At 34.0% G+C, this 26,835-nt stretch overlaps 1 protein-coding gene across 1 annotated transcript in view; it reads left to right on the forward strand.

Moving 5' to 3' along the window:
- LOC144446524 (nesprin-1-like) overlaps positions 1 to 26,835 on the forward strand; it is a 168,360-nt gene that overhangs the window by 39,363 nt on the left and 102,162 nt on the right. Inside the window, 32 exon segments of the mRNA XM_078136309.1 lie at positions 436 to 756; positions 951 to 1,277; positions 1,628 to 1,783; positions 2,629 to 2,793; positions 3,344 to 3,676; positions 4,666 to 4,821; positions 5,091 to 5,255; positions 7,111 to 7,437; positions 7,843 to 7,998; positions 10,591 to 10,755; positions 11,561 to 11,893; positions 12,255 to 12,410; positions 13,005 to 13,169; positions 13,669 to 13,995; positions 14,477 to 14,632; positions 15,211 to 15,375; positions 15,586 to 15,912; positions 16,238 to 16,393; positions 16,768 to 16,932; positions 17,262 to 17,588; positions 17,939 to 18,094; positions 18,315 to 18,479; positions 18,722 to 19,048; positions 19,313 to 19,465; positions 19,754 to 19,918; positions 20,330 to 20,656; positions 21,047 to 21,202; positions 22,921 to 23,085; positions 23,451 to 23,777; positions 24,613 to 24,768; positions 25,102 to 25,269; positions 26,378 to 26,713. Of these exon segments, the coding sequence (XP_077992435.1) occupies positions 436 to 756; positions 951 to 1,277; positions 1,628 to 1,783; positions 2,629 to 2,793; positions 3,344 to 3,676; positions 4,666 to 4,821; positions 5,091 to 5,255; positions 7,111 to 7,437; positions 7,843 to 7,998; positions 10,591 to 10,755; positions 11,561 to 11,893; positions 12,255 to 12,410; positions 13,005 to 13,169; positions 13,669 to 13,995; positions 14,477 to 14,632; positions 15,211 to 15,375; positions 15,586 to 15,912; positions 16,238 to 16,393; positions 16,768 to 16,932; positions 17,262 to 17,588; positions 17,939 to 18,094; positions 18,315 to 18,479; positions 18,722 to 19,048; positions 19,313 to 19,465; positions 19,754 to 19,918; positions 20,330 to 20,656; positions 21,047 to 21,202; positions 22,921 to 23,085; positions 23,451 to 23,777; positions 24,613 to 24,768; positions 25,102 to 25,269; positions 26,378 to 26,713 (7,149 nt within the window).

The following is a 26,835-nucleotide window of genomic DNA, read 5'->3' on the forward strand; positions in this document are numbered from 1 at the left end:
CATTGAGTTGGGATGTAATCTCTTGATCACTACAGTAAAAATGCAAAGTTCATAAGTGTAACTACCTCACAAAATACCAAAAAAAAATGTGACAACGTACATGTCATAATTTCTTTTGAAGAACTTCAAGAAATAAGCAACATTTAGAGAAATGACCATTATGCTAATCACTGCCCTCTAGGGTACTATTGTCTCCAGTTGTCGGCAAACATTAACTAGTACATTGTATTTATACATGGGTTTATATACAAAACTGAATTTAACAGTGAAAGCTAATCTGGAGGTAAATCATTTTGAAAAAAATGTCTTTCTTTCCTTTGGCGATGCTTTGTCAAAATGTTGTCCTTTGGTCACAGACAGACTGCAACTGAAATAAACTACTGAATTGGCCTTTGTATGTTTCTAATACTGATGTTTGTGTTTTTATGTGTTCAGTCTCTGCAACAGGATATCTTAGCTGACAAGCCTGTGGTGGACACCTTTGTCCAGAAGGCACAAGAAATCCTACAAAGCAGTTCTAGAGATGTGACAATTGGACAACAAGCCTCTGAGGTTGACAACAGATACCAAAATATTGCCACTAAAACCAAGGAGAGACTGAAAGAACAAGAATACTTTGTACAAGAACATGAAGTATACAACACAGCATTACATGACTTCAGTGATTACTTCAAATCAACAAAGGATAGGTTCAATACATGTGCTGGTCTTTCTGGAGACAAGATTGTCATGGAAACCAAACTACTCAAAGTACAGGTATGTAATGTCTTGATATCAAAATTTGAAATTTTTTTATCATATATTTACTCTTTACTTACTTGTAGTATTACACAACTTTTGAATCTTGTCATATGAAACATCAAAATCATATGTTTTAACTCATTGATAGTACTGTTCAAAACTTGAACAATTTTTTTAACACCAGTTTTCATTTTTTTTTCACTTTGTAGGAACTTTTATCTAAGCGACACCAAGGTCAAAGTAAGTTGAATAACCTGACTGAGTGTGCCAGTGATGTCCGCCCACATACTGCACCATATGGCCGGGAACAAATTGATAATGAGGTGGAAAGTTTACAGAAAGACTGGGCAGATTTGATATCTCAGATGCAGGACACCAGAGGTAATCTAGATGCATCACTAGAACAATGGAATACATATGAAGACAGGTATGATCAGCTGGCCAAATGGGTCAGAGAATCAGAAGAAATGCTGAAATCAGTGTCTGAATTACAGCCTGGCTTGAATGAGAAGAAATCACAACTTGAAAGATACAAGGTAAATAGTGATCAGCTGAGATTTCAACTGGTAGACATTATTAAAAAATCATGTAATATCTCTCCAAATGTTGGATTTTGTCGTTATTTTTAGAATATTTTTTGATTGTATGATGAAATATTGAACTTAAAGTTTTAATTTGTCTTGTCCTGAGTATATGTTGATATAAAGGACTAAATTAGACATTGAAAATTGAATTTGTGAAATGGTATGTATTGATAAAATTGTCTCTGAACCAGAGCTTAATGTCATTGAAAATGAAGCTGTTCTGTCCAGAAATTGTTATAAAAGGAACAAATTATTAAAATGTGTAGTACTTTGAAGTATAACACTTATCTGTATATTTACAGGCTCTTGATCAGGACATTGCTGCCCATGAATCCAAAATGGAGTCCATAAGTCAAGAAGCTCAACAGATTGTACAGGCAAATGAAGCTAATCTTGGTGTAGGATCACAAGCCTCACATATACTGTCACGATATGAAGGACTTAAAATAAACTCACAGGTTGGTACTTTTAAAATGTACATTTACAAGCATTTTAGGACTGAAATAATAAATCTTTGGAATTTCTTATGGGTTATAAATTGAACCGTTTATTCCTTCAACCAGATTGTGTGGATACTGAATGTACTTTTGAAATAGAATATACATATTTTTGAATAATTACAAAATATTGTAATGGCATTTTTCAACATTAACATTTACATATGAGTCAACAAAAAGTGACTTTTGTCAGGTAGGTGATATTTGTAAATGACATATTTCATGTATCATGGTCGGTTATTTCATATTGGCACATTGCCAGACCTTGAGGACCTGGTATGTGTTTTATGATGTAAGAATTGTGTCAAGTTATTGGATATACAGAGTTGATGATTCTAAAAATATCATTTTATCAGAAGTCACATCGTGAAGAAATTTGATCAATATGTCAAAGTTTTACAATCTCATGTAGCGTTTATTTAATGGACGTTTATTGTATTCACTTGCCAAACTAAAAAATTATGAACATATGTATATTGGATGTATTTGATATTGGCTGTATCAGTGGAAAGATTAAAATATGTATCATAGATGAATTCATGCGATACATCTTTTGTGAAAAAAACCCAAATTAAAACATGGCAGAATTGAAAACTCAAAATGATTTGTATATTGCCAGCTATGTATAGATGAATATGTTTGTGAAGAATGTAAGTTTATTGCATACACGTTAGTTCCACAAAAAACATCCTAGAATTTTTCTTCTAAAAGTTGTAGATTTGTAATTCTTGTCTTTTTGTACTATACTTGTATCAAACTGTGTTCTTTGTCGTAACTTTGATTTTCTCTTACCTGTACTTCCACAGGATGCTCTGAAGAGACTTGACCATCACATAGCAGATCACCAGCAATTCATAGATGCTATACAACAATTCAATGACTGGCTGAAGAATGCTTTGCAAACTCTACATGAATGTTCTACTGTGTCTGGTGACAGAGCTGACCTGGAGAAGAAGATAGAGACTATCAAGGTAAACTAGTAAAATTACTTTTTGTAGTGACCTGTTATTACAGACTTTAGTAAATGATATGTTGAAGTAACATTTTTAATGATTTGTGAAAGTGTGAGAAATGAGTCTGATCCTGTGAGATGGGGTGGGGGTGGGGGGTGGGGGTGGGGGGTTTGAATCATATCACTTTTAACTTTTAATCTGAGAGAAGTTTTGGAAAGATGGTCAATTTAGAAATATTGTTATTCAAGGAAATTTTCATAATCTGGGATAAATGTTATATCTGCTAACAGGCTTTTGAGTCCCATATAGATAGTAAGAAGAATATAGATCTTCATGCAGAGTTAGAGCTGGGCAAATATTTGTTGAAATTAGAAATGTTTGTAGGTATTTAAATGGTAGCTAAGGATGATCAAAGTTTGACTAAGTCATTTGGAATTGTGATGAAGGTCTGATTTCAGGCAAGTATTTTACAGCAGAAATATAACAGTCATAAAGTTATGTGTAAAAAAACTAAATATTAGAAGTAGACCAGAAATTTATGTACAATTTGTATTTTGTGTTCAAATAGGAACTACAAGCCAGTAGACCACAAGGACAGGCACTACTGAACCAGACTGTAGATACAGTACATAAAATCCTACCTCATACTGCCCCAGCTGGTAGAGAGTATGCTAAGAATCAGTTGCAGGGTGTCAAAGAAGAGTGGGAGAAATTCCTAAGTGAGTTGAGTGAAGCCAAGGGTAACTTGGAAACCTCCTTACTACAATGGAATAGTTATGAAGACAACTACGACCAAATATTACAATGGTTGACAGACACAGAAGAAGTACTCACAGCTGATGCTACATCCACACTATACCCAGATCTGAATGGAAAGAAGGCACATCTAGAAAAATATAAGGTATGTCGGAATTTTGATTTGAAGTTCAGAAAATTTGTCACATCGAAAAGAAATTAGAAGTTATTTGTTGATTTATATTCTAAGTTGATAAAACTTTGTCTTGTTTAGAAGAAAATCTACATGTAAGGTTGTTGTAAAGTTTTGTTAGAAGTTGATAAGATTTTGTCACATCTGCAAAGTTGTTGTGGAGTTTTGGAAGGTGGTAGAATTGTCTCATCTAAAAAAAATACAAGTTATGAGAGAATTTTTATTGTAAGTTGAGAATGTTTCCTCACCCATTAATTAGATACTGAAATCCAAGGTTTTGTACACAAATAATGTTTGAAATTCAACAATATTTGAACAATTTGGAAAAGTAAACAAGAATTTCGTAACTGTAGGTAATCTTGTATTGTGCATTGTTTGGAAATACTGTATATCAGAAGTAACTAAGACACAGTGGGTAAGGATATGAAATGTGGTGACAGGTATTTTTATAAAGACAGCTATGGTTTACTTTGAATTTATTATCTAAATTATTATGCAGAATAAAAGACATATTTGTGTTAAAGTAATCATGTAACGTTAACATTCAGGTAGAGTGTTTGGTTTATGAATATGTTGTCAATGTAGATTTAATTTTTATAAATATTGGTAGAACACTATTTTCAATTGGACATTACATATAGATCCTTGGATTTTATAGGATTTTGACCTAAAGAGATGAAAAATTATGACAAAGTGTTTGTCATAGTAACTCTTGACAGTTTGGAAAGACTCAAAGAGACTTTGGGTAAATAAGTTAATGAAATTTAAACATTCCTTAGTTTCACAGGTTTTATCTGGAGTGCGGTTATTATCAAACTAAATTTGTTGTAAATCAAGTAGTTTCTATCATAACATTCCGGGTATATTTGAAACAGATTATCTGACAATGGTGGATAGAATTATGGATTTCAATCAGGAAAGAAAGGAAAAGTTTAATTTCACTTTTTAATGTGTATTTGTAGGCAACTCAGCAAGATATTATTGCACATCAAAGTATTGTTGATGCAGTTACACAGAAGGCACAGAATATTCTGGAAACAAATGTTGGTGAAATAAACGTAGGACAACAGATATCTGAATTGTCAAGTCGATATCAAACAGTCTCCCTCACAGCAAAGGTAAGATCATTTGCATATATTCTAATTTGCATAGCAATTTGTTATTGGTTGAAGAGTTGACATGAACTTTGACCCCCTCTGTTAGATTGACTTAAATGTGAATTTAAAGTGCTGCATGATTCAGTATGACCCCTGACACTATTTCATAATCATGGTGAGCTAAAAGCAGTTGGCAAGAAATGCCAAAAAAGAAAAAAAACCTGAGGAAAAGACTAAGATTTTTTCGGGCATTCACAAGTTGTTGTGGTTCTGCTTCTGCTGATTTACAGGATGTTGTCCAAGATACTGAGAAATGTGTGCGTGATCACTCCACATATGTGGACGCAAAACAGGACTTCAACGACTGGTTGCAAGGTGCAAAACAAAAATTGGCAAGCTCTTCAGAACCGTCTGGTCACCGATCAGCTAATGAAGATAACATCAGGAAATTAGAGGTAGGTATTTCCCCTGCATTGGCAACATCACTTAGCTTTCACCCCTATTACCTTTACTAATGGACTATTCTCCCAATAGAAAACAATAAGACAATACCACTACAGTTCTAGTACAGAGGTGATATTAACTTTAAATAAAATTGTAAGCATTTAGTGATAATTTCATACATGACAGCATCAAGTTGATGTTTCAAACTGACCAGTAACTGTGTCCTGTGACATGACTTGACATGACATCATAAATTTTATGTTTTCAAATCCCAATCACAATGTCCCATAAAAAAAGTAATATTATGTAAACTTTTTTGACAGTTGGTAGTCAAAAGTTCAACTTGACAATACAGTGGTAGTATTTGTTGTATAGGAGGTGTGACCGCATAGTTGTAGTCTATTGTCAAATTAATAGTCAAGAGTTTAAACAGTATGACCACAACAGAAACCTTAAATAAATAAATATGTCAACAATATAGATGGGGAGTATGACCTTCTGACCAACAAAACGTTTTGTATTACATGTAGACATGTCATAGTTTGTACAACGACCTGTTTGATTCCTGTACAGTCTCTTTATGTTGTTTATATAATTTTTGGTTTTGTATTGCGTCAAACAACCTCCTACCAAGAAAACTATTTATATTTGCTGCTGACTTTTAATTCCTGGAATGTCTTGCCATAAACAGGCAAATTTATTTCCTTTTGTGGAACTTTTATAGGGTACTTGAGGGTTGTTTTTGTAGGTTGGTTTAATTAATTTTTAGAATGTTGGCCATAAACTAGAAGTTGCTGTAGTAAAGTTTATATTTCCATTAGTCTGTTCATTTATGATTTCTAGTGGTTGTGAAAGGTTTCAAAATATTGGTTTGTCTTTTACCCTATAAAGATATTGTTCATGGTTGAAAGAACTCAATGAATAGTTAAATAGAGAGCTTTAACACCAAGAAGGTGTCTACTGTGTAAAGTCAGGGTGTTTAATAAACGGGTCAGGGTGTTAATCGGGACAAGTACACTGTTGTTGCGGCTATAAATACATAAACAATACTAGAATTACAATAAGTCTTATCAGATAAGTGTCCTTAAACTGGTATTAATGGGTCTGAAGTTTTCAATAAATTATAAATCTTGGTTTTCTCCTTTGAAATTTAAAACACACAATAACTAAGTAAACAGATTCAAGTGAAAGGAATGACTGAAATGTAATCATGAAGGGGAATAAATCTAACTACGTCAAGAAGAAACAGAATTCTACTGAGTGATTTATCAATGAAGGTGATGATCAGTGGTATCTACAGTTGAACAAATTCAAACAAAATAACTAGAATTAAAACAGTTTATATAAACTGACTTATTGTGTAAATGTATCTGTAATTAATATGTGTTGAAAGACATTCAAATTAAAGAAGTTCAAAGTTGTGTATGAAAATGAACTGAGAATAACATTAATGTGGACCATTAAATGAAAGTTTAGTGGTTTTTTGTTACCCTGTGTGTAGAAGTAGTACAGTACTGTTGAATTGTTTATGAAGGTATATATTTTGTATAAATAAGGTAGGTGAAAGGGAAAAGGAAACTATATCTCTAGATTTATTGTCAATGATGTGTCAAATATTTTGATCCAATATTTGAGGAATGCACTCTGCAAATCTGATGAAATTTTCCCTTTGTTAAATAAATGATTTCTGACAAGATTATAGTATTGTTTTCACCAATCATTTTAGAGTGATAATAAACGTATAAATGTCTGATCACTATTTTGAAAGATTATCTTTTTATGAATTTTTATAAATTTTGTAATAAACTGGTTTGAAACTACTCAAAATGTGAACTTATTTTGTACATTTTTCTTTGCACACACCAGGAATTGTTGACAGCTAAGCAACAAGGCCAGACCAAACTAAATAATGCATTGGAATCAGGAGAACATATCTTGTCTCAGACAGCACCAAATGGAAGGAACAGAATTAAAGATGAAATGAAGGAGTTGAAGAAGGAATGGGAGAAGCTTGTAGCTGAGATCGGAGAGAGTAAAAACAAACAGGAAAACTCATTACAACAATTGACCAAGTTTCATCATAGCTATGAACAGTTGTTGAAATGGCTGGCTGAGGTAGAAGATCTGCTGAAACTTGCATCAGAACTTCAACCTGGGCTTTCAGAGAAGAGATCTCAGTTGGAGAAATTTAAGGTATTGGGTTGATTAATAATCATCATGAACAAACATGAATTATAGCAAATTATGATTTTAAGAATTCAATGTTATATAAACTTATTAAAAATGTACAAAGTTTAATTGTGAGCAAGATATACATTTCAATGTACAAGTGTTGGTATTAATGTTACCACTTACATTTTAGGGTGTATGTATAAGTGTGGGTATTAATGTTACCACAATGTATACTAGTAACTTACCAGTGATGCATGTAATGATCAATTACAGCCACACCATGTACTTGTAACTTACCACAATGTATACTAGTATTTAACAAATCTATCATTCTACAATAGTCTCCTATACTGTCGTGTTACTAAACATTTCATTGACAGCATTCAGATTCAACTCCTAAGACTTTGAATCCCTTTTCCTATACAGGTGCTAAATGACAATATCATTGCCCATAAAGGTACAATAGATAATATCAATCAGAAATCACAGGAGATTTTACAAGCTTCCAACAGTGAAATGACTATTGGTAGTGATGTTGCCAAGGTAACAACACAGTATGAGTCAGCAGCTCTCAAAACAAAGGTAGGTTAAAACAATTTATCAGATTTATTTATTATTTATTGCTCTACAAAGAATAATTATGTCATTTTAGAAATCCACCCCTGACTCAACACATTGTGGATAACATAGATAATGATACTAATGAAATCAAAGAAAGTACGTGTATACCACAAACATTGTAATGTCAGTTAGTAAGTTTGATTGTACTCCATGTATATAGTACCATATGATTAAAACAGTGCAGGTACACAATCAAAGAAAGTTTTGTCCTTGAGACTGTACAGTAGAGAAGTCACTTTGAGTAGGGGGTGGAGATTGTTTGACTGTTCAAATGTAGTAAGATTGTCAGTCTGTCTACATCTGATAAGTAGAACCTGGGATAAATTACACTAGATAGTACCATAGACCCTACACCAACGTTGGTGTAGGGTCTATGATAGTACATACTTTATCTAAACTATACCCAAATTACAATTCAACAATTGTATTTAGCCTCAGTTTGTACAGAAATTTAAAGAAATGTGTAAAGTGCATCCAGACAATGTTGGCACTATTTGCACAGACTTTGAATGTAACAAGTGTTACCAAGTTAACAAGTGTTACCAATATCTGACCACCCTCTAAATACAATGAAATCTACATTCCACAAACCTTCATTTTTTGGCAAAAAAATTGCATCAAAAGCTGCCATCAACCCAAGATGTCTCCTTTTTACGTCTACAACCTGCAATTACAGTGTCTTTTGAAGAAAAAAATGGAATAGGGGAACTCTTTCTATATTAGATTATTTGTACACATTACAAAACTAGTAATGTTACACTACTCCTGACAAAGATTTGACTAGAGAATACTAATAACGTTGTAGACATTCCTTATGTGATATACACCACCTAGATGTTATCACATCAATATAGTCAGTGTCAATAATATCTATATTGTCAGCAAATATCAATGTTTGTAACACTACTTCAAGGTTATTGACATTGGGATTATACTTGTGTGTTGACATTGACTTCACAGCTGTCTGTCATGTTGGTAGTTTTGACAGTGTACAAATACTGTAGTGAGATAACTGACACTCATTCAGATTATTAAAGGTTATAATTATCATTATAAAGAAAATATGGAAAACATTATTTTGTTAGTAGAATAAAACATTGAAAATTTCAAATTTATGCCATAATTTCTTTCTGTGTGAAATAAAGGGCCAGGGGTTAATTGTTTTGTCTTTTAACTCTAAGATAATTCAGAACCTTTATGAAAAACATTAGTTTAAAACTGGACAAAGTAAAAACACAAGTCATTGTAAATAAACAAGCTACCAATACTAAGCTAGCTGAAACTGTAACATTTATTGTCCCTTGAAGCTGGTAGTGTTGGTCAGTAATAACCCTGGTGTAATAAGACATTGACCTGTATTGTGTTTTACTTATTAACAAAAATAAACATTAATTAGCTACATGTAACAGGTTGTTTCTCTCATAAAAGTGTTCATTGTTTATAACAACCTCTCTGAAGAGTGCTTTCGTATGTACTGGTTTCTACTTTTATCACTTTGAGTGTTAAAACTAGATGTTTATGTAAGATAGCATTTTGTACACAATGTATTGTTCACCACTAGAGTGATGTTTCCATGGAGACATCAATGTCAATATAATGCAAGAGGTCATGATCATTGACCTAGCAAAGGTATGGTTTCCATGGAGACATCAATGTCAATATGTCAAAGGTCATGATCATTGACCTAGCAAGGTAGTGTTATTGACTTTTAATAAAGTATTAGTTGTGAGTTCTGCGATAAGATCAGATTTTGATATTAGTTATATTATTATAATTATTACAATATTGTGTACAATACAATCACTTTATCTCATACTTCATATCAATTCCCCACATGGAAAAAATTTCAAATAGAACTATCTGACTTATCTTTCCTTAAAATGACAAATTTGTTTGGGTTGATTTCAACACTACCATTCCATCATTACTCACCGGATTGCAGCATTCATAGTTTGAAATGAAATATGAATAAATGATAAAGTCATATAAAAAAAGAATATATATTGTTGGTCATTTTCTATAAATACCATTTTGATAGTTTTACCATGGTCAAAGGACCATCCCTAGGTATTGTGAAATAACATGTCTTTTGGAATTTACCTAACAAGTCAAGTTTTACTTAAATGTCACTAACTTTGGTCATTTCAATGACAGTTTGAATACTCTAGAGTCTTAAATCATTTTATGTACACAATTAACACAATACTTGTAGTCTGTAACAGTGCTAATACTGTATCATTTACAACCATCTTTAAGTATGTGTGGTTTTCATGAGTCGGTATGTAAATTACACACTGTGTGTAATCTTGGGGCGATGGCGGATAACATGTCTCACCACTGTTCGTCACTCTAACCAAACTTAGTTGGTTGTCTATGAAATCTAAAGTTGATACAGTATCTTACTCTGCCCAGCAACTCTAGAATGGTGGACAGTTTTGTGTAATGTAGGTTGGTAGAGGTATGTGGATATAGGTGTGTTGTTGGGGTCACCAATTGTCTGCCATTGTCCACAGTATGCTGGTACTACTATGGATTCTTTACCTTGTTGTACAGGACATACTACATAAACTGGAACAGAGTGTTGTAGAACATCAACGATATCAGGAGTATGTACAAGAAGCAGAGAAGTGGTTAGATGGAGCTAAACAGAAGTTGGACAGCAGTAATGACACCACCGGTGATAAGAACGTACTGGAACACCGATTGAATGCTATCAAGGTAGGGTGTCACATCAGATATTTTAGACAAAATCATTCAAAAATAATTTATAAGTTGGCATCAAACCAATCTGCAGTAAGTTTGTTGACTTTTTAAAACCAAATTTCTGTGGTATTTTCTACACTAGTATTAAAGGTGTGTAGTTAAAAACATTTGTCACAGAATGTCTATCTACAAATGTCAACTTTGTCATACATGTGCACGTATTATGTGATTTATAGTACACTGCTGGCTACACCTGAACTGTATTCACTACCTGGTGTTTGCCTGCTTGTACTTTAATCTAATGGTTTGTTTTGGTATCTGGATAAATGCCAAGTCTAACAAATTGGAAATCCAATAGATGTCAGTATTTGATCAGTCAGATTAAAGTTGATTGTTTTGAGATATATGGGTTAACATTTATTTAACCTTTCACCTTTGACCCAGGTGTGTATCATCTGTAGAGAAGAATAAATCAAATTTTTTTTTGTTATAATTTTTTTTTTGAAATAGGACAAATAATTTATTTAAAAATTAGAGGCAAACAGTTTTGCAGGAACAAATATTGGATTTAGAAATTAAAAATAGATACTTTTCATCAACTTATTGGTATCAACTGAATAGTTGTACAATTTTCAAGGTCAATATGAACTTTTTGAAGGGGAAAGTAACTTTCACCTGAGGACCAACAGTTTTAGCCTCTTTGGAAGAAGAGACTGCAGAATCATAAAAAATTCAACCATCTTGATACTTTTTTCATTTTCATGTACACTTTGAATAATGCGAGAACTAACAAAAACTGGGTTTTTTTCTCCATGAATAGGATCTGTTAGACAGTAAACCAGTTGGTCAAGCCAGAATTGAAAATGCAGTTAGTCAGGGAGAGAAAGTTATACCACAAACTGCAGAGGGTGCTAGAGGCAGAGGTGTTATCAAGGAAGAGATAGAAACACTACAGAAAGACTGGGACAGTCTTGGTACACAGATGAACCATGTCAAAGAAGACTTGGAGGGATGTGTACATCAATGGAGTGATTATGAAAATAGTTATGAGCAAGTTCTGAGATGGTTGAAAGACACAGAAGAAGAATTGAAGAGTACATCAGAATTGCAACCTTCTCTCAATGAAAAGAAGTCTATGCTTGAAACTTACAAGGTGAACAAAAGAGTTGTTTTGATATTTTTATATAGGAACTAGTTAGATGATTTTAGTTGATTCCAGATGTGTGTGTGTGTGTGTGTGTGTGGGTGGGTGGGTGGGTGTGTGTGGGTGGGTGTGTGGGTGTGGGTGGGTGGGTGTGGGTGTGTGTGTGTGTGTGTGGGTGTGTGTGGGTGGGTGGGTGTGTGTGGGTGTGTGTGTGTGTGTGTATGTGTGTGTGATTGTATAGGTTTGCCTTTACTTGTAACACTCAAATGTAAATTTTGAATTGAGAATAGAAATATATAAATACATAGAACCTTAAAATATGAGTTTCAAATACCATATGTTTTATTGTGATGTTCCTTTCACTTTTCAGGGCCTTCAACGAGATATTGCCAGTAATCGTGATAATATTGAGAAAGTAACAGAGAATGCCGAACAAATCCTAGCCTGTAATCCAGATGATGCCAGTATATCAAGTCAGTCTAGTCAGATAGAATCTAGATATCAAACAGCTGCTACAACCGTCAAGGTAAGACAACAATGCAGCAAATTCAATGAAATATGAAACTATCGCTGGAGTTTAAGCCATTTTCTGTGGCCAGTTATAGTATTATAGTTCCCTTGCAGTATGGTTTATTACATAGATAAAGTAAAGCCCTCCATTTCAGAACCAGTGCCATGATGGCAGAGTTTGATTTGTTAGAACAAAAACACACCCATCTTTATATATAGTCTGTTTCCCCTACAATATGTACACACTTACAGATTTTGTGATTTTTATCAGCATTGAATCAAATCTATAAAATTCAGGAACTCTTTTTTTTAACATTAGTCCTTGATGATAAGGTTGCAACTTTAAACAATGTGTATGACTGTATTAATATACTGTATCATCCTGTATTACAACTTTTCACTTAGATTCTGTCTATTCACATGATTTTGTCACATAGCCATGTTCTAACCCAACTATTTCAACTACTGCATTATGTAGCTATTTTGGCATGTATGAGTGAGCCATAGTAAGTGACAAAATGATTGAACTTGACATACTCGGTTGATTTGAGACTCAACCAACATGTCATCATTTCTAAATCACCATGCTGTCTTTGATACTCTTTCACAGGATGCAGTCAAGAAACTTGACAAGAATGTATCAGATCATCAAAGATTTGGTGATTTTGTACAAGATTGCAGTGACTGGTTGACTGACATGAAACAGAGGCTAGCTGGCTGTCTGGATACCTCAGGGGATAAAGATACAAACCAAGACAAATTACACCAAATACAGGTCAGTTCAAATATACCATCATTATAAAGTGAAGTGAAACTAACAGATGTCTGTATGTGATATCATACATAGTACACATTTCTTTCAGTTGTCTGGAAGGCTGGTCTTGAAATGAAGGATATGTGATCAACACAAGAAAATAAACTTCTTTGAATACTGAATTTTTGAGAACTTTCGTATTGACTCTGAAATGGACAAATCCCAAGATTTAAGGATTGTTGTAAAGATGGAAGAGCTGCTATAGACACATAAGAGTACTCCCTTAGTTACATTTTGAAAAAATTAGTCTAAGTAGCCTCGGAAAGATCCTTCTCAAGATATGCAAATATTAATTTTACACATCAGAAAATTCAGAATTTAATAATTCATTTTTGTAGTCATATACTGGTGATATATGTCAACATCTAATGGCCCTTTGGCATTCTTTCATCAACACTGCAGTAACTGTAACATGTGACTACTTTATTTGTTAATTTAAGTTTTTCTTTTCCCTGCGTAGGAATTAATGTCAAGAACACCAGAAGGAGAAGCTAAACTACACACAACTACAGAACAGGGAGAGAAAGTACTACCACAAACAGCACCAGTTGGTAGACAAGCCATCAAGCAACAAATACATGTCTTAAAGCAAGATTACGACAACTTGACATCACAAATGAAAGAAGCTACATCAGTTCTAGATGCCAGTCTACAACAATGGGGCAGTTACGATGACAGTTATGAAGAATTGTCAAGATGGCTGCAGGAAACAGAGGAAAATTTACAAACTGGATCAGAACTTCAACCAAGTCTAGACACCAAGAAGAGTCACCATGAACGAATTAGGGTGAGATAGTGTGCCATGTGGTAAAATTGTTTTCAAAGTGTATTATTTTACACATTAATTGCTTGTCTTTTACAAAATATACAAGAGAATCCTAGATTATGATTTCCAGTAAGGAGATACTTTGCACCTTGTCTGCAAATATTATTTATTGTTGAATGTCTTGTTCACATTTTATTTGAAGGTTGGTCATAGTAAAAGTTCACATGCTGTAGAATTTAATATTTATTGCTTTATACTGATTTTTTTCACTTGTATTCATATAACTGATATTCTTCCCAGCAACTATCTGCTTTCCAGGTTAATCTTATCTTATCAATCTGCAATCTTAAGAAAAGTTCCTGTCTAATATTTGCCCCAAGTCACCCTATTTTCCATTTCCATATTCCGATACTTCTATACCCTGTTTGCATGTTTGCTATCTCATCACATTGCATGACTGCTGGCTGACTAGAAGCACATCAATTTGTGTATTTCTGTATAGGCTGTGCATGAAGAGATCATTTCTCATCAAAGTGATGTGGATGCACTGAATGACAAAGCTCAGCAGATCTTAGAAACTAACACAGGCCATGTCAGTGTGGGTAGTGATGCCACTAAGATCACCACCAAATACCAGGCTAGTCTCATGAACAGTAAGGTAAGATTTGTCTGTGTCAGGTTGATGGCTTGATGTTTCTTTGCTAGCAGTATTATACCACTGAAGTTTTAATCCAAAGATTGTTAAATTTTCTGCAGTTTTGTTTAGCTTTTGGGGTTATTTTTGGATACTTCAGAGATATCTTTATTACACACACATAACACTCAATAAATCATGATGTGAAAGCCAGCCAGTGCACTGGTGCTTTCAAGGTTAAACTTCCTAAACATTATTACTAGGTATTGTGTGCATACCCCTCAAAGTTGTGATATCTGTAAGGAGTTTAGCTGGTATTATACAGATGCAGATACACATATGTTGATCACAGTTTTCATGACAAGCTGATGAGAAAGAACAGATGTAAAAACAACAGTTTTCAGATTATCTTGAAGTATATCGTCAATAATAGAAGGGATAAGTTCACACCAAAATGTATGTTTTGTATACTTGTAAAGTAAGTTGGATTGTTGACAATGTGTATATATAATATAAATCAGAAGGGGGAAAATGAAATGTTCCTAAAAAAAGTGATAGTCATGAATTTTTGTGTTAAAATCAACAAACTTATTTGACAACAGGAGTTCCTAAGAAGAGCTGAGGCCAATGTTTTAGAACACCAACAATACTTAGACTCAGCCCAAGACTTTGTATTATGGCTGAACACAACAAAGACAGCGCTAGCTAACTGTACAGAGGTTGCCAAGGACCAAGAAACCATGGAAACAAATCTACATAAACTACAGGTAAGTCAAACAGGCAAGCTTTCAACAACCATTTCTGAAGTTTCATAAGTGAACAAATTGTGAAATATTTGTGAAACAAAAATGGGAAGCCATATTTTTCACATCACATCATCACATTTCATATACAATATATTCAAAAAGTAACTTCTTACTATAACCAATATTTTGTATAATTGTAAACAACTTGATTGTTGTTGTTTGTTTTTGTAGGAGCTAATCCCAACCAAACACAAAGGACAAACACTGTTGAACTCAGCAGTGAGTAAAGGAGAACGAATCCTACCACACACTGCCCAGCCAGGACAGGATGATATCAAAATACAGATACTGGCATTGAGACAGGAATATGAAAATGTAGTTAAACAGATGAATGAGGCTAAACATAGACTAGAACAGAATCTACATGATTGGAAAGGTTATGACTATAGTTATGATCAACTGGCCAAGTGGTTGAATGAAACTACTGAAGTACTACAGACTGCAACAGAACCGAAATCAGCATTGACCGATAAGAAGGCACAGCTAGACAAGTTCAAGGTAAGGGTACCTTTTATTTAAGTCAGAAAAAGTAAATTTCACTAAAAATAAATAGAAAAGTATTTTTGACCGTAATTTTTTTAAAAGCATTATTGAAAAGCAAAGATAATTGAAACAGTGTGGATAAAATTGACATCTGAGAAAGTATTACTCATCACAAAGTATACTAAAGTAGATAATATTTGTTGCAGTAAAAAACCCAGTTGTTATAATAGAACATATAGGTGCAGTGAATGTGTAATAAGTCCAGAAAATTTTGTAAGTTCAGTATTTGGAAATTGTCGGAAACATGTTAAGCATTTTGTTGTATAATTTTTCCATGCAGGCTGTTCAACAAGATGTAGTGATTCACCAAGGTGATATTGATAAGGTGACAGCCAAAGCCCAAGATATACTTGATAAAAGTACAGGCAGTGTGGCTGTAGCTGAACATGTAACACAACTATCCAGTCAGTACCAAGAACTACTGTCATCCTCTAAGGTAATTGATAATAGGAATGATGAATAAAACTTACAGGAAGTACATCAGATAAATTTGACACTTACAGTATGTGTCATGGATACCACCATCACAATATGAATATGGTGTGGAACGATGGAAACATGTTGAAGAATGACTTCAGAAAAATGACTTCAGAAAAGTGACATTTTAGACATCTGAGTCTAGTACTAATCATAGCACAACTATTTGAATTGTGTGTTGAATAGTGTATTATGAACAATTTACAGTTTGTGGTCTGAATTAATCTGAGAGTTCTAGTACCAGTAAAGAAGTCTAGAATAGTCCACCCAACATAGTATTGGAATAGTTCTGTCAACATTATCTGACAATTGTGTTGTATTTTTTTGTGACAGGATGTAGTAAAGAAACTTGATAAGGATGTAAGTGAACACCAGCAATATCAGGAAAGTATGCAGGACTTCATGGCATGGTTAAATAATGCCAAACAGAAAGCTGTTAGTAGTTCAGAACCTACTGGAGACAAAGATAATATCAAAGAGAAACTCGATCAAGTAGAGGTACGTACATCTAAAAAAAATTATTTCTTACTTCTGTAATAGATTGAAAATATTGTCTTTCTCCTTTCTTTCTCAAGATGATGTTACATTTTCAAAGTTTGTGAAATCAATTTATTTCAAAGAATGTGTCAAATTATGTAGTTTATCATTGAAAAAGAATGGCATTAGATTTGAACATATTTGATATTGGGAAAAATAGTCATTCAAGCAAGCCTATGAACTTAGGTACAACATTATCTGTAGCCAAGCAAATACAGACTGAACAGAACTTACAAAGATCTGAGAGTTGTCTTTATAAAGATGCTATGAACATTTCTATCTATTTGTAGGACTTGTTGGCTGCCAAACAACAAGGCTATTCCAAACTGAACACAGTGACAGAGAAGGGTGAGAGAGTGATTCCACACACAGCCACAGCAGGTCAGGAATCAATCAAATTACAACTACAAATAGCCAAACAGGAATGGGAGAATTTGATGAAGAACTTGGCTGAAGCCAAGACTAGCTTACAGTCTTGTACTCAACAATGGGATAGCTATGAAGACAACTATAGTCAGTTAGCTGATTGGTTGAAAGAGACTGAAGATGGTCTACAAGATGGTACTGAACTACAACCAGGATTGGTTGAAAAGAAAGCACACCTGGACAAATTTAAGGTTAGTTTTGATGTCCTATTAAAAATTTAACGTAATGTATCTTGTCCTATTTGTAGATGAAACTGATTCTGAACAATATCAGTTACCAATATACTTTAGGAAAGAGTTGTGAGGTAGTATGTGATTGGTCAGATATAATAAATGAGCAAGTGTGATTGGATAATAGACAGATGTTGAAATTTGATATTCCTATTGCCGTCAACTTCATAAGACAAAGTAACACATTGGAGGATGGCAGCTGCAAAATCAAAATAGCCGCGTTTTTCAAAAAAAAAAATCGCCTCATAATCTTAGCATCATTTATTTTAACTTCTCTGACATTGACTGTCCAATTTTTTTTTTGACTTTAGACTCTTTATGAGGAGATCCTAGCTCAGCAACCAATGATGGATGCTATTGATGATGAAGCACAACAAATTATGGAGAAAAATACCAGTAATGTGACAGTTGGTAGTGATGCCAGTAGACTAACAACTAGATATCAAACACTGGTTATGAATACTAAGGTGAGTAGATGCATATACTACATGTAATTGTCATTAATATCTGATAGAAGTACAAACATTATTGATCTGAAGAACTCTGATATATAATCTATATTTCTACCTGAATGTTTCATAATGAAATTTGAATGAAGTAAAATCATTATAACATAATCTAAGTTAATTTTTTTTTAAATGTTGACATTTGGTACTGAGTATATGATATTATTGTGTGTTTTTGTAGGAAATTGTAAGGAAATGTGAACAGAATGCTGTGGAACATCAAATGTACAGTGAAGCTGTCAAAGAGTTCCGTAACTGGATGACTCCAGCTATGAAAGCCACTGCTACATGTAGAGATAGTACTGGGGATAAAGCTACACTTGAAGCCAGACTGCAAAAGGCAAAGGTACAGTTATATTTCTTATTGTCTTTCTTTTGAGATGGTCATTTTGAACTTATGTTTTGTCTTTGAATTCTTGGAGAAAGTTTCAGTAAATGCTGAATTTAAAAAAGAAAGAAAAGAAATTATACAAAATGGGGTCTATAGAGGGCAGTATATACAGGTCAATATCATTTTGAAAGTCACTTGTCAAGATTACTGAAGAGACCAATAAATAAATAAATATAATTATTTACATTATTTCATAGGAACTAGTGTCAAACAGACAGAAGGGTCAGAGCCTCTTGCATTCAGTGACAACCAAAGGAGAGAGAATTCTACCAAACACAGCTGAACCTGGTAAAGAAAAGATAGCCACAGAGATTCAGAATATGAAAGAAGAATGGCAGACCTTCATTGGTCAGATCAATGAGGCTAAAGGTCAACTTGAAGGCAGTGTGCAGAAATGGCAGCAATATGAAGACAGTTGTGAGGAGATTGCACAATGGCTGAAAGAGGCTGAAGAAACATTGCAATCTGATCCAGAGTTGAAAACTGAACTTGGTGAAAAGAAAGCACAGTTGGATAAATACCAGGTTAGTTCAGTTTCTTTCTCTCATTTTGTAATGCAGAAACATAAACATACTTGTCAGGAAAATAAAGAGAAACCATACAGTTATAGTAAAAAGATTCTCAGCAAATGTAGCATAGACTTTGTTCTAAAATATTCATAACCAATAGTAGCAGGTATGTTTTGAGTACTATTCCTCAACCTTCAGTACTTACTGCGCTGTTTGACTGGAAAATGAAAAACAACGGATAATTTTCTCACTTTGCATGTTTTATTGTTTGGTTTCTAGACACTTCAACATGAAGTACAGGCCTACCAGACATCATTGGAAAGTCTGGATGAACAAGCCCACCAGTTGATGGAGATAACTGGAGATAGATCTATCAGTAGTCAGGCTACTATGCTGAGAACAAGACATGAAGCACTGGCTGTGGCACTCAAGGTAAGATATGATTTTACACAGGTCTGGATCCCTGATGCTAGTTTATTACGTTATTCTTTTGAGAGGAAGGAGAGATTCTGTAACAACTAAAACACCATGGTGCCCTGTCTGCATTTATTTTGTGCCACTTTGGTTAAAATTTCTTGTAGTCCAAGAAAACTTCAGAATCAGTGTTTGATTTAAATTTGGTTTGCCATGTCAATTTATTGATTAAAAATTACATATTTTAATTTGTAAATATTTCTATGGAAAGCGTATAATACTATTTTGTTAAAATTTTGATATCAGGATCTGGTGAGAAGATCTGAGCAGTCAGTGAGAGATCATCAACAATACCATAATGCACTGCAAGCTGTGTCAGAATGGTTGAATAAGACAAGACATACATTAACTGTACATGCTGACTCTACTGGTGGTAAACCAATGTTGGAAGCTAGACTTAAACAGTTACAGGTTAGTTGAATTGGTAATCATACAATATTCACACTTAAATACTGTTTTGTATTTTGACAGTTCTAGTTATTGTCATCAACGTTGTAAACTTTATCACAATTATCATAACCATTCTTACACCAAATATGAATCCTTTGGTTACCAACATCCCAGTGGTGATAAAGGCAATTTTGTTTTTGAAGAAATTACTTATCACAACCAGACTTTTAAAAACAAGTACATAACAATACTGCTGTCAAAAATGGCCTATAGAGGGCAGTATACACTGGCCAATTTAATTTGGAAAGTCACTGATAAAGAAGCCACAGGAAATATAGATGTTCCTATACATATTCTTATTATTGTGACATATTTTTAAAAGCCAGGACAACTAGGCACTCAGTTTTATCAATATGACATGTACTTTTTCAGGATCTTCTTGCCAGCAAACCACAAGGTGAAGCCAAGTTGAGAACAGCTCAGGACTGCGGTGAGAGGGTATTACCACAAACATCTCCAGCTGGTAAACAAAACATCAATAGACAACTACAGACATCACGAGATGATTTCAATAACTTAATGGTTCAGATACAGGATGCTGCTAAGACTATCCAGGTGTGTATAGACCAGTGGAATAAATATGAAGACAGTTATGGACAACTACTCAAATGGCTCAGTGACATGGAGAAAACACTGAAGAGTGAACCAGAGTTGAAGAAAGACTTAGCTGAGAAGAGACGACAATTGAAAAGTTACAGGGTAAGGCATTTGTAGAATTTTAGCAAAACAATGCTGATACTCTTATTTTAAAATATACTGGATAATTTATTTAACTTCTCAATTTAACAAACTTGTCTTCCATAATAATATAAATCTTAGAAGACATTATTTTGGACAATTTTAATAACTTTCAGTCTTTCCCATATATTCTATCTTCTTCGTTTTCAAATAAAGGTTTTGGCATTGATACGCTAGTGAAATTCATGTTTTTTGTCAATTTTTTTTTAATCTAAAAAAAAGTGCTATTTCTGATGTAGTTCTGACATAACAGTGTACAATACTTCATCTTGATTTCTGGTCATTCAGAATGTTTTATAAAAAGTGGATAGATTGTATAATATACCATGTCATATATTTTCTCTTCATTAGGGAATGAAAGAAGAGGTAGATTCCTATGATACTACTATACATGGTGTCAATGAGAAGGCACAAGGTGTACTAGAAAGCAGCTCTGGTGATGAGACAGTAACAAGTCATATGTCAGAAATAAGGACAAGATATCAGTTCCTCATCAACACTGCTCAGGTCAGTAATGTTCATGAAAAATGCATAATAGTAACGTAGACACACATGTACTGACAGACTGCCAGACAGACAGGCAGACAGAGAGAGAGAGAGAGAGAGAGAGAGAGAGAGAGAGAGAGAGAGAGAGAGAGAGAGAGAGAGAGAGAGAGAGAGAGAGAGAGAGAGAGAGAGAGAGAGAGAGAGAGAGAGAGACAGACAGACAGACAGACAGACAGACAGACAGACAGACAGACAGACAGACAGACAGACAGACAGACAGACAGATAGACAGTGATTGACAGTCAAGATAAACAGATAGACAGCCAGACACAGAGACACAGACAGACAGACAGACAGACAGACAGACAGACAGACAGACAGACAGACAGACAGACAGACAAATACAGACACAGACAGACAGACAGACAGACAGACAGACAGACAGACAGACAGACAGACAGACAGACAGACAGACAGACAGACAGAGACCAACATATTTCTTTTATTATTATTGCTAATATAATCTCAGTAAATATTGTTTGATTTTGATGTCAAGTTATGTATTCTGAAATAAGTTGAAAGTAAATATCCAAAGACAAGAATGAAGTAGTGTTTCACAACTAAAATAAATTACTCAATCAAAGTATTCTAGTGTACAGAAGACTAGGGTCATGTTCCACTCATTGACAATGTTATTACATTGGTAACAAATATCAACTTTAAAAAAGGAGTTGTGCTTGTTAACAGTGGAATGTAGTGTTTAAAGGCCAGGTCCTTCGTGTTATCAGTTTACAAACACAGCATTCACTGCCATCACTATCAGAGCTAGACCATCGAATGTCAGGACTGAGATCATCTCTGTCGTCATTAGCAACAGGTTGTACTATTGCCGTCATTGGATACTTACTACTCAAGGTTTCTTATGTGTTTTACTTTTATTTATTTACTTTTCTCTCTCACTGATATTAGGTTTGGGGCATCATTGAAGTTTCTTTATAGTAGCATAAATTTGAAAATAGGCTATAAATTATTGTTCTTAAATTGTCATGACATAATACTTATCAAATATATAATTGTCAATTTGAACATTATGCCAATTTGATCAACTGTGTCAATTGCAACATTTGAAATGACATTTATCGGTTTTTCCACTGTGTGTTTGTATTTTGGTCAAATTTGGTCATATGCTCATAGCAGACACATGATTAAACTTTGAACCTGGTTGTCATGGTGAAAGTCAAAGTCTATTCTCATGTCACCTCTAACAATAGGTTATCACTATGACTAGTTTTACACTTGGAAATGTTCATTTGAGCTGGTGTAATTAAAAAAATTCTAAATCTACAACCTTTGAGCTGAGAAAATGTATGCATTAGTGCAACTTGTAAAGAAATTCTTTCAACTCTCAATATTTTATTTCTTTCAACTCTAAATATTTTATTTCATTTCTTTCTGAATATTTGATAACGCTATAAATCATTTGTTTCACATATATGTCCATATCTGCATCTTTTGATCTTTCTTTCCATCCATCTTTCACTTGACCGATTGTTCTGGCAACATGTCATCAAATAAAAGTGTTCTATACCTACCATGTGTAACCAATAAGTCTTGATGTGTCTGTAACTTACCAGTATGTGTCTGTAACTTACCAGTATGTGTCTGTAACTTACCAGTATGTGTCTGTAACTTACCAGTATGTGTCTGTAACTTACCAGTATGTGTTTGTTAACTAACAGGATGTGTTATCACGGTTAGAGAAGGGAGTGTCTGATCACCAACAGTATAGAGATGCCTTAGACAATTGTCGTAGCTGGATACATCAAGCCCAGGAAAGACTGGAAGAATGCAGGGAAATCTCAGGTGGAAGAGCCACAATCCAGGAAAAATTGGACGTAGTACAGGTAAGGGAATTAATTTGTATGGAAAAGACATGTTGAGGTGTATTTGTGGCTTGGAATAATAAAGCACATTGACTCTTTGGTATGTTACAGAAACTGAGAAGAAATGTGAGTTTGAAGAAATATTTTATTGGCTACCAAAGACATATTGTAGTTTTGTAGTTATTTAATAGCCTCAATAACACAAGTTGAAGTTTGTGAAAATGATAATGTTTAACTGTTATAATAAAGTTGTTATATTTATATTCTTCAAGATAAATGCACTCATTTTAAGACTTTCTTTTTAAAAAAATGTTTCTTTCAAAGTATTAGAGATGATAAGAAATTGTGTTCTAATTACTTACTTTAAATTTTGTGTTTGCATCTAGGCATTGTATGCAGCCAGTAAGGAAGGAGAAACCAGAGTGAAGCAGACAGTTACTGTCGGCCATCTTGTCATGCCACAAACATCACAGGCAGGCATAGAAGTGATAGAAACTGAACTCAGTGCTCTACAACAAAACTGGGATGACTACACCACACACTTGAATGAGACAAGGTCAAGTTTAGAACAAAGTCTACAACAATGGAAGGAGTTTGAGGACAACCATGCAGAGATGCAGAAATGGCTAACTGAAACTGAACAATTCCTCAAACCTGATCCAGAAATCAAAACTGAACTACCGGAGAAGAGAACACAACTGGACAAATATAAGGTCTGTTTTCACTGTCTTTCCTGAGTTAAAGCAATAATCGTACACTGAAATTACACTTTTTTGTTTATTTTGAATCTTACACATGAAAAAAAGATGAATGTAGAAATTTGTCAAAATTTTTCGAAACATAAATTTGGTGTGATGTTTGGTTTGTGGATAGTATTGTGCTTGAAAAACATTTTTCAAATAAGATATGTTTGATCCAAATAAACTGTAATGTCATCAAAATGTAATTTATGTCATCTCTTGATGATAAAACTAAGTGATGTGACCAACCTTGCAATCATTGTGGTCAAACTACCTAAACTACTCAGAGGTGAATGATTTACAACTACTATGTCATTTCTTTGAGAAAGACAAAAGTTGGCCTTCATGTAGATTTTAGTGCTGTTTACTATGTTATTGTCTTGTGAAGATGTACAAATATGTTAATAGTTTCAATGTTAAATTTTACAATATTTATGCATTTTATAATGGGGGAGACATGTTAATAGTTTCAATGTTAAATTAGAAGGTTTATTACTGTGTTTGCAACCACCAGAAACTTCAATTTAAGTTTGAAGTCACTGCAAGAAACATAATTTTTTCATTAAATTGGATATTAAAAGCAACTGTATACTTACAAAAAAATCAAGTAAAAACTTAATGCATGTTAAAGCCAATGTCAGTTCATACTATGATTGGTGTACTTTTGAAGTGACATGCAATCTTCCTGTGTGGGAATGGCTAATAACCTGCACTGTGGTAGGAGGCAAAGCTGTCACAATTTAATCATTTGGTATCCTTAAATCTTGAAAACAAGAAAATACATGAAGTCTGATTTTGTCATTAACAGGCTGTATATGATGATGTCCAAAGCCATCAAGACACCATTGATACACTGAAGATTAAAACTAACGAAATCTTGGAGAGTAATGCTGGCGATACTGATATTAGAAGTCAGATGACAACAGTCACTGCTAGATATCAGTCTGTAAATATCAGGGCACAGGTAAGGTGTTACAATCACAAAATCACAACATGGACCCTTAAAAAATATCAACACCTGAAACAGCAGAAACAACAATGGAGCAACAAATGCATATACGAAGATGAATATTCAAAAATTTGTTTTATTGAAAACATTTTCATTCAATGTAGAGCATATAAGTTTGACACAATGACCTTGCCATTAAATTAAATGGGAGAAGTGTATAACAAACAAACAAACAAACAAACAAACAAACAAATAGAATATTACCAGTTTATCTTTTTATGTTCTTTAAAATAAATATAAAGTCCTAGATGTTCAAACTTTGGGAAATATGTCACTCTTGTTTCTTAGGAATTACTGAAATATCTTGAAAGAGGTGTAATAGAACACCAGCAGTACCATGATGCATTGCAAGAGGAAGAGAAGGCACTCCTTGATATCTCACACCGTCTTACATCTCAGAATGTCTTACAAGATGATGACATGGAAGCATTACAGAAACAACTAGAACAACATCAGGTTTGGCTTATTCATGTTTTCTTAAAACATAAATGTTATGTTTCACACAGTTTGCTGTGGCGTTAGTGTCTTACTAATGTTTTGTTTGTCTTTCCTAGCTTGTTTGGTTTTATTCTATCTTTTGAAGTGTGGTTTGTTTGTTGCCTAGTATATAACAGCAGAGAACCAGTTGGTGGACAGGAAATGCTTCTTCTTCATTGACAGCTTACCTCAGAATGTGTTATTCTTTTGAACTTGTGCTCACAATGTTGCACAAAATTCCTATGCTATACAAAAGCACTGCAAGATGTATTTTTAAAAATCTGCCTTGATAATGTTTCTTATGTGTCTGATTGCATGTCTGGAATGTCACTGATGAGATAACTATTTAATTTTAGTTCAAGTGATTCTTGATATAGGCACTCTGTAATGTAATTTATTTTTGTATGTATGTATGTATGTATGTATGTATGTATGTATGTATGTATGTATGTATGTATGTATGTATGTATGTATGTATGTATGTATGTATGTATGTATGTATGTATGTATGTATGTATGTAGGCAGGAATGATTTGCATTTTCTTTTTTGAACACACAGACGGACAGTCACACACACAGACAGACAGACAGACACACACACACACACACAGACACAGTCACACACACACACAGTCACACAGATATTTGCTAAAATACAAGAAAATAAAAAATATGGAAATTTTCACAACAGCACAGAATGTTATGCACTTAAAATGTCCACTTGCTAAAATAAATTAAAAGTGAAATTATATAATTTCTTATTTCAAAAAGGTAAGACTAAGCACTGAAAGAAATTCAGTTTCAAAGTTTGCATAAGGTATTTTAGTTTCCTTTAGTGATAAAGTATGGATGCATTACAACACTTCACCCAATATGACCAATGACACCAGCACTACTTCACATATAACCAATGGAAACATATCCAAGACAGTCTAGACTGAATAATTAATTCCTAAATCTAAAGCTGAGGCAGGACTAGCCAATAGTGATGGAATACTTCACTCTGGACTGTGTTACAAATATCCCAACTAACCGCTATAAATACCAACATGCACCCTGCTTTATGCACACCGTCTTTCTTCTCCAGGCTTTGATGAGAGAGCTAGGTGAAGTAAACACCAAACTGGAAGCTATCAATGCTAAAGGCAAGCATCTCCTTGAGATCAACCAAGGTTCTCCCAAACTTGCCAAGCAAGTGGAGTCTCAGCTAGCCAACATGAGAGAAAGTTATGGGGCAGTAAACAACACTGCTAAACAGATTCAGAAACGATTGGAGGAATCCCTTCATAAACACATGGCATATAGGGATGCCTTGGAAGAATGCAGGGTGTGGTTGGATCAAGTGGATGGTGTCCTTGTTGACAGTGGTGAAGTAAAACTACAAAGTTTGACTGACGCCCAGCAACAGTTACATCGGTACCAGGTAAGGTGGACTATTGGTGTTTAGATCTCTGCCTTCAGAGTAAATGAGTACAAAAACTTTGAATCTCTGTCTTCCAAATTTATATCACACATCTGGTGGAAATTTGGAGATTTTCACTATTG

Source organism: Glandiceps talaboti, chromosome 2, assembly GCF_964340395.1.
Source record: "Glandiceps talaboti chromosome 2, keGlaTala1.1, whole genome shotgun sequence".
Taxonomy (NCBI): domain Eukaryota; kingdom Metazoa; phylum Hemichordata; class Enteropneusta; family Spengelidae; genus Glandiceps; species Glandiceps talaboti.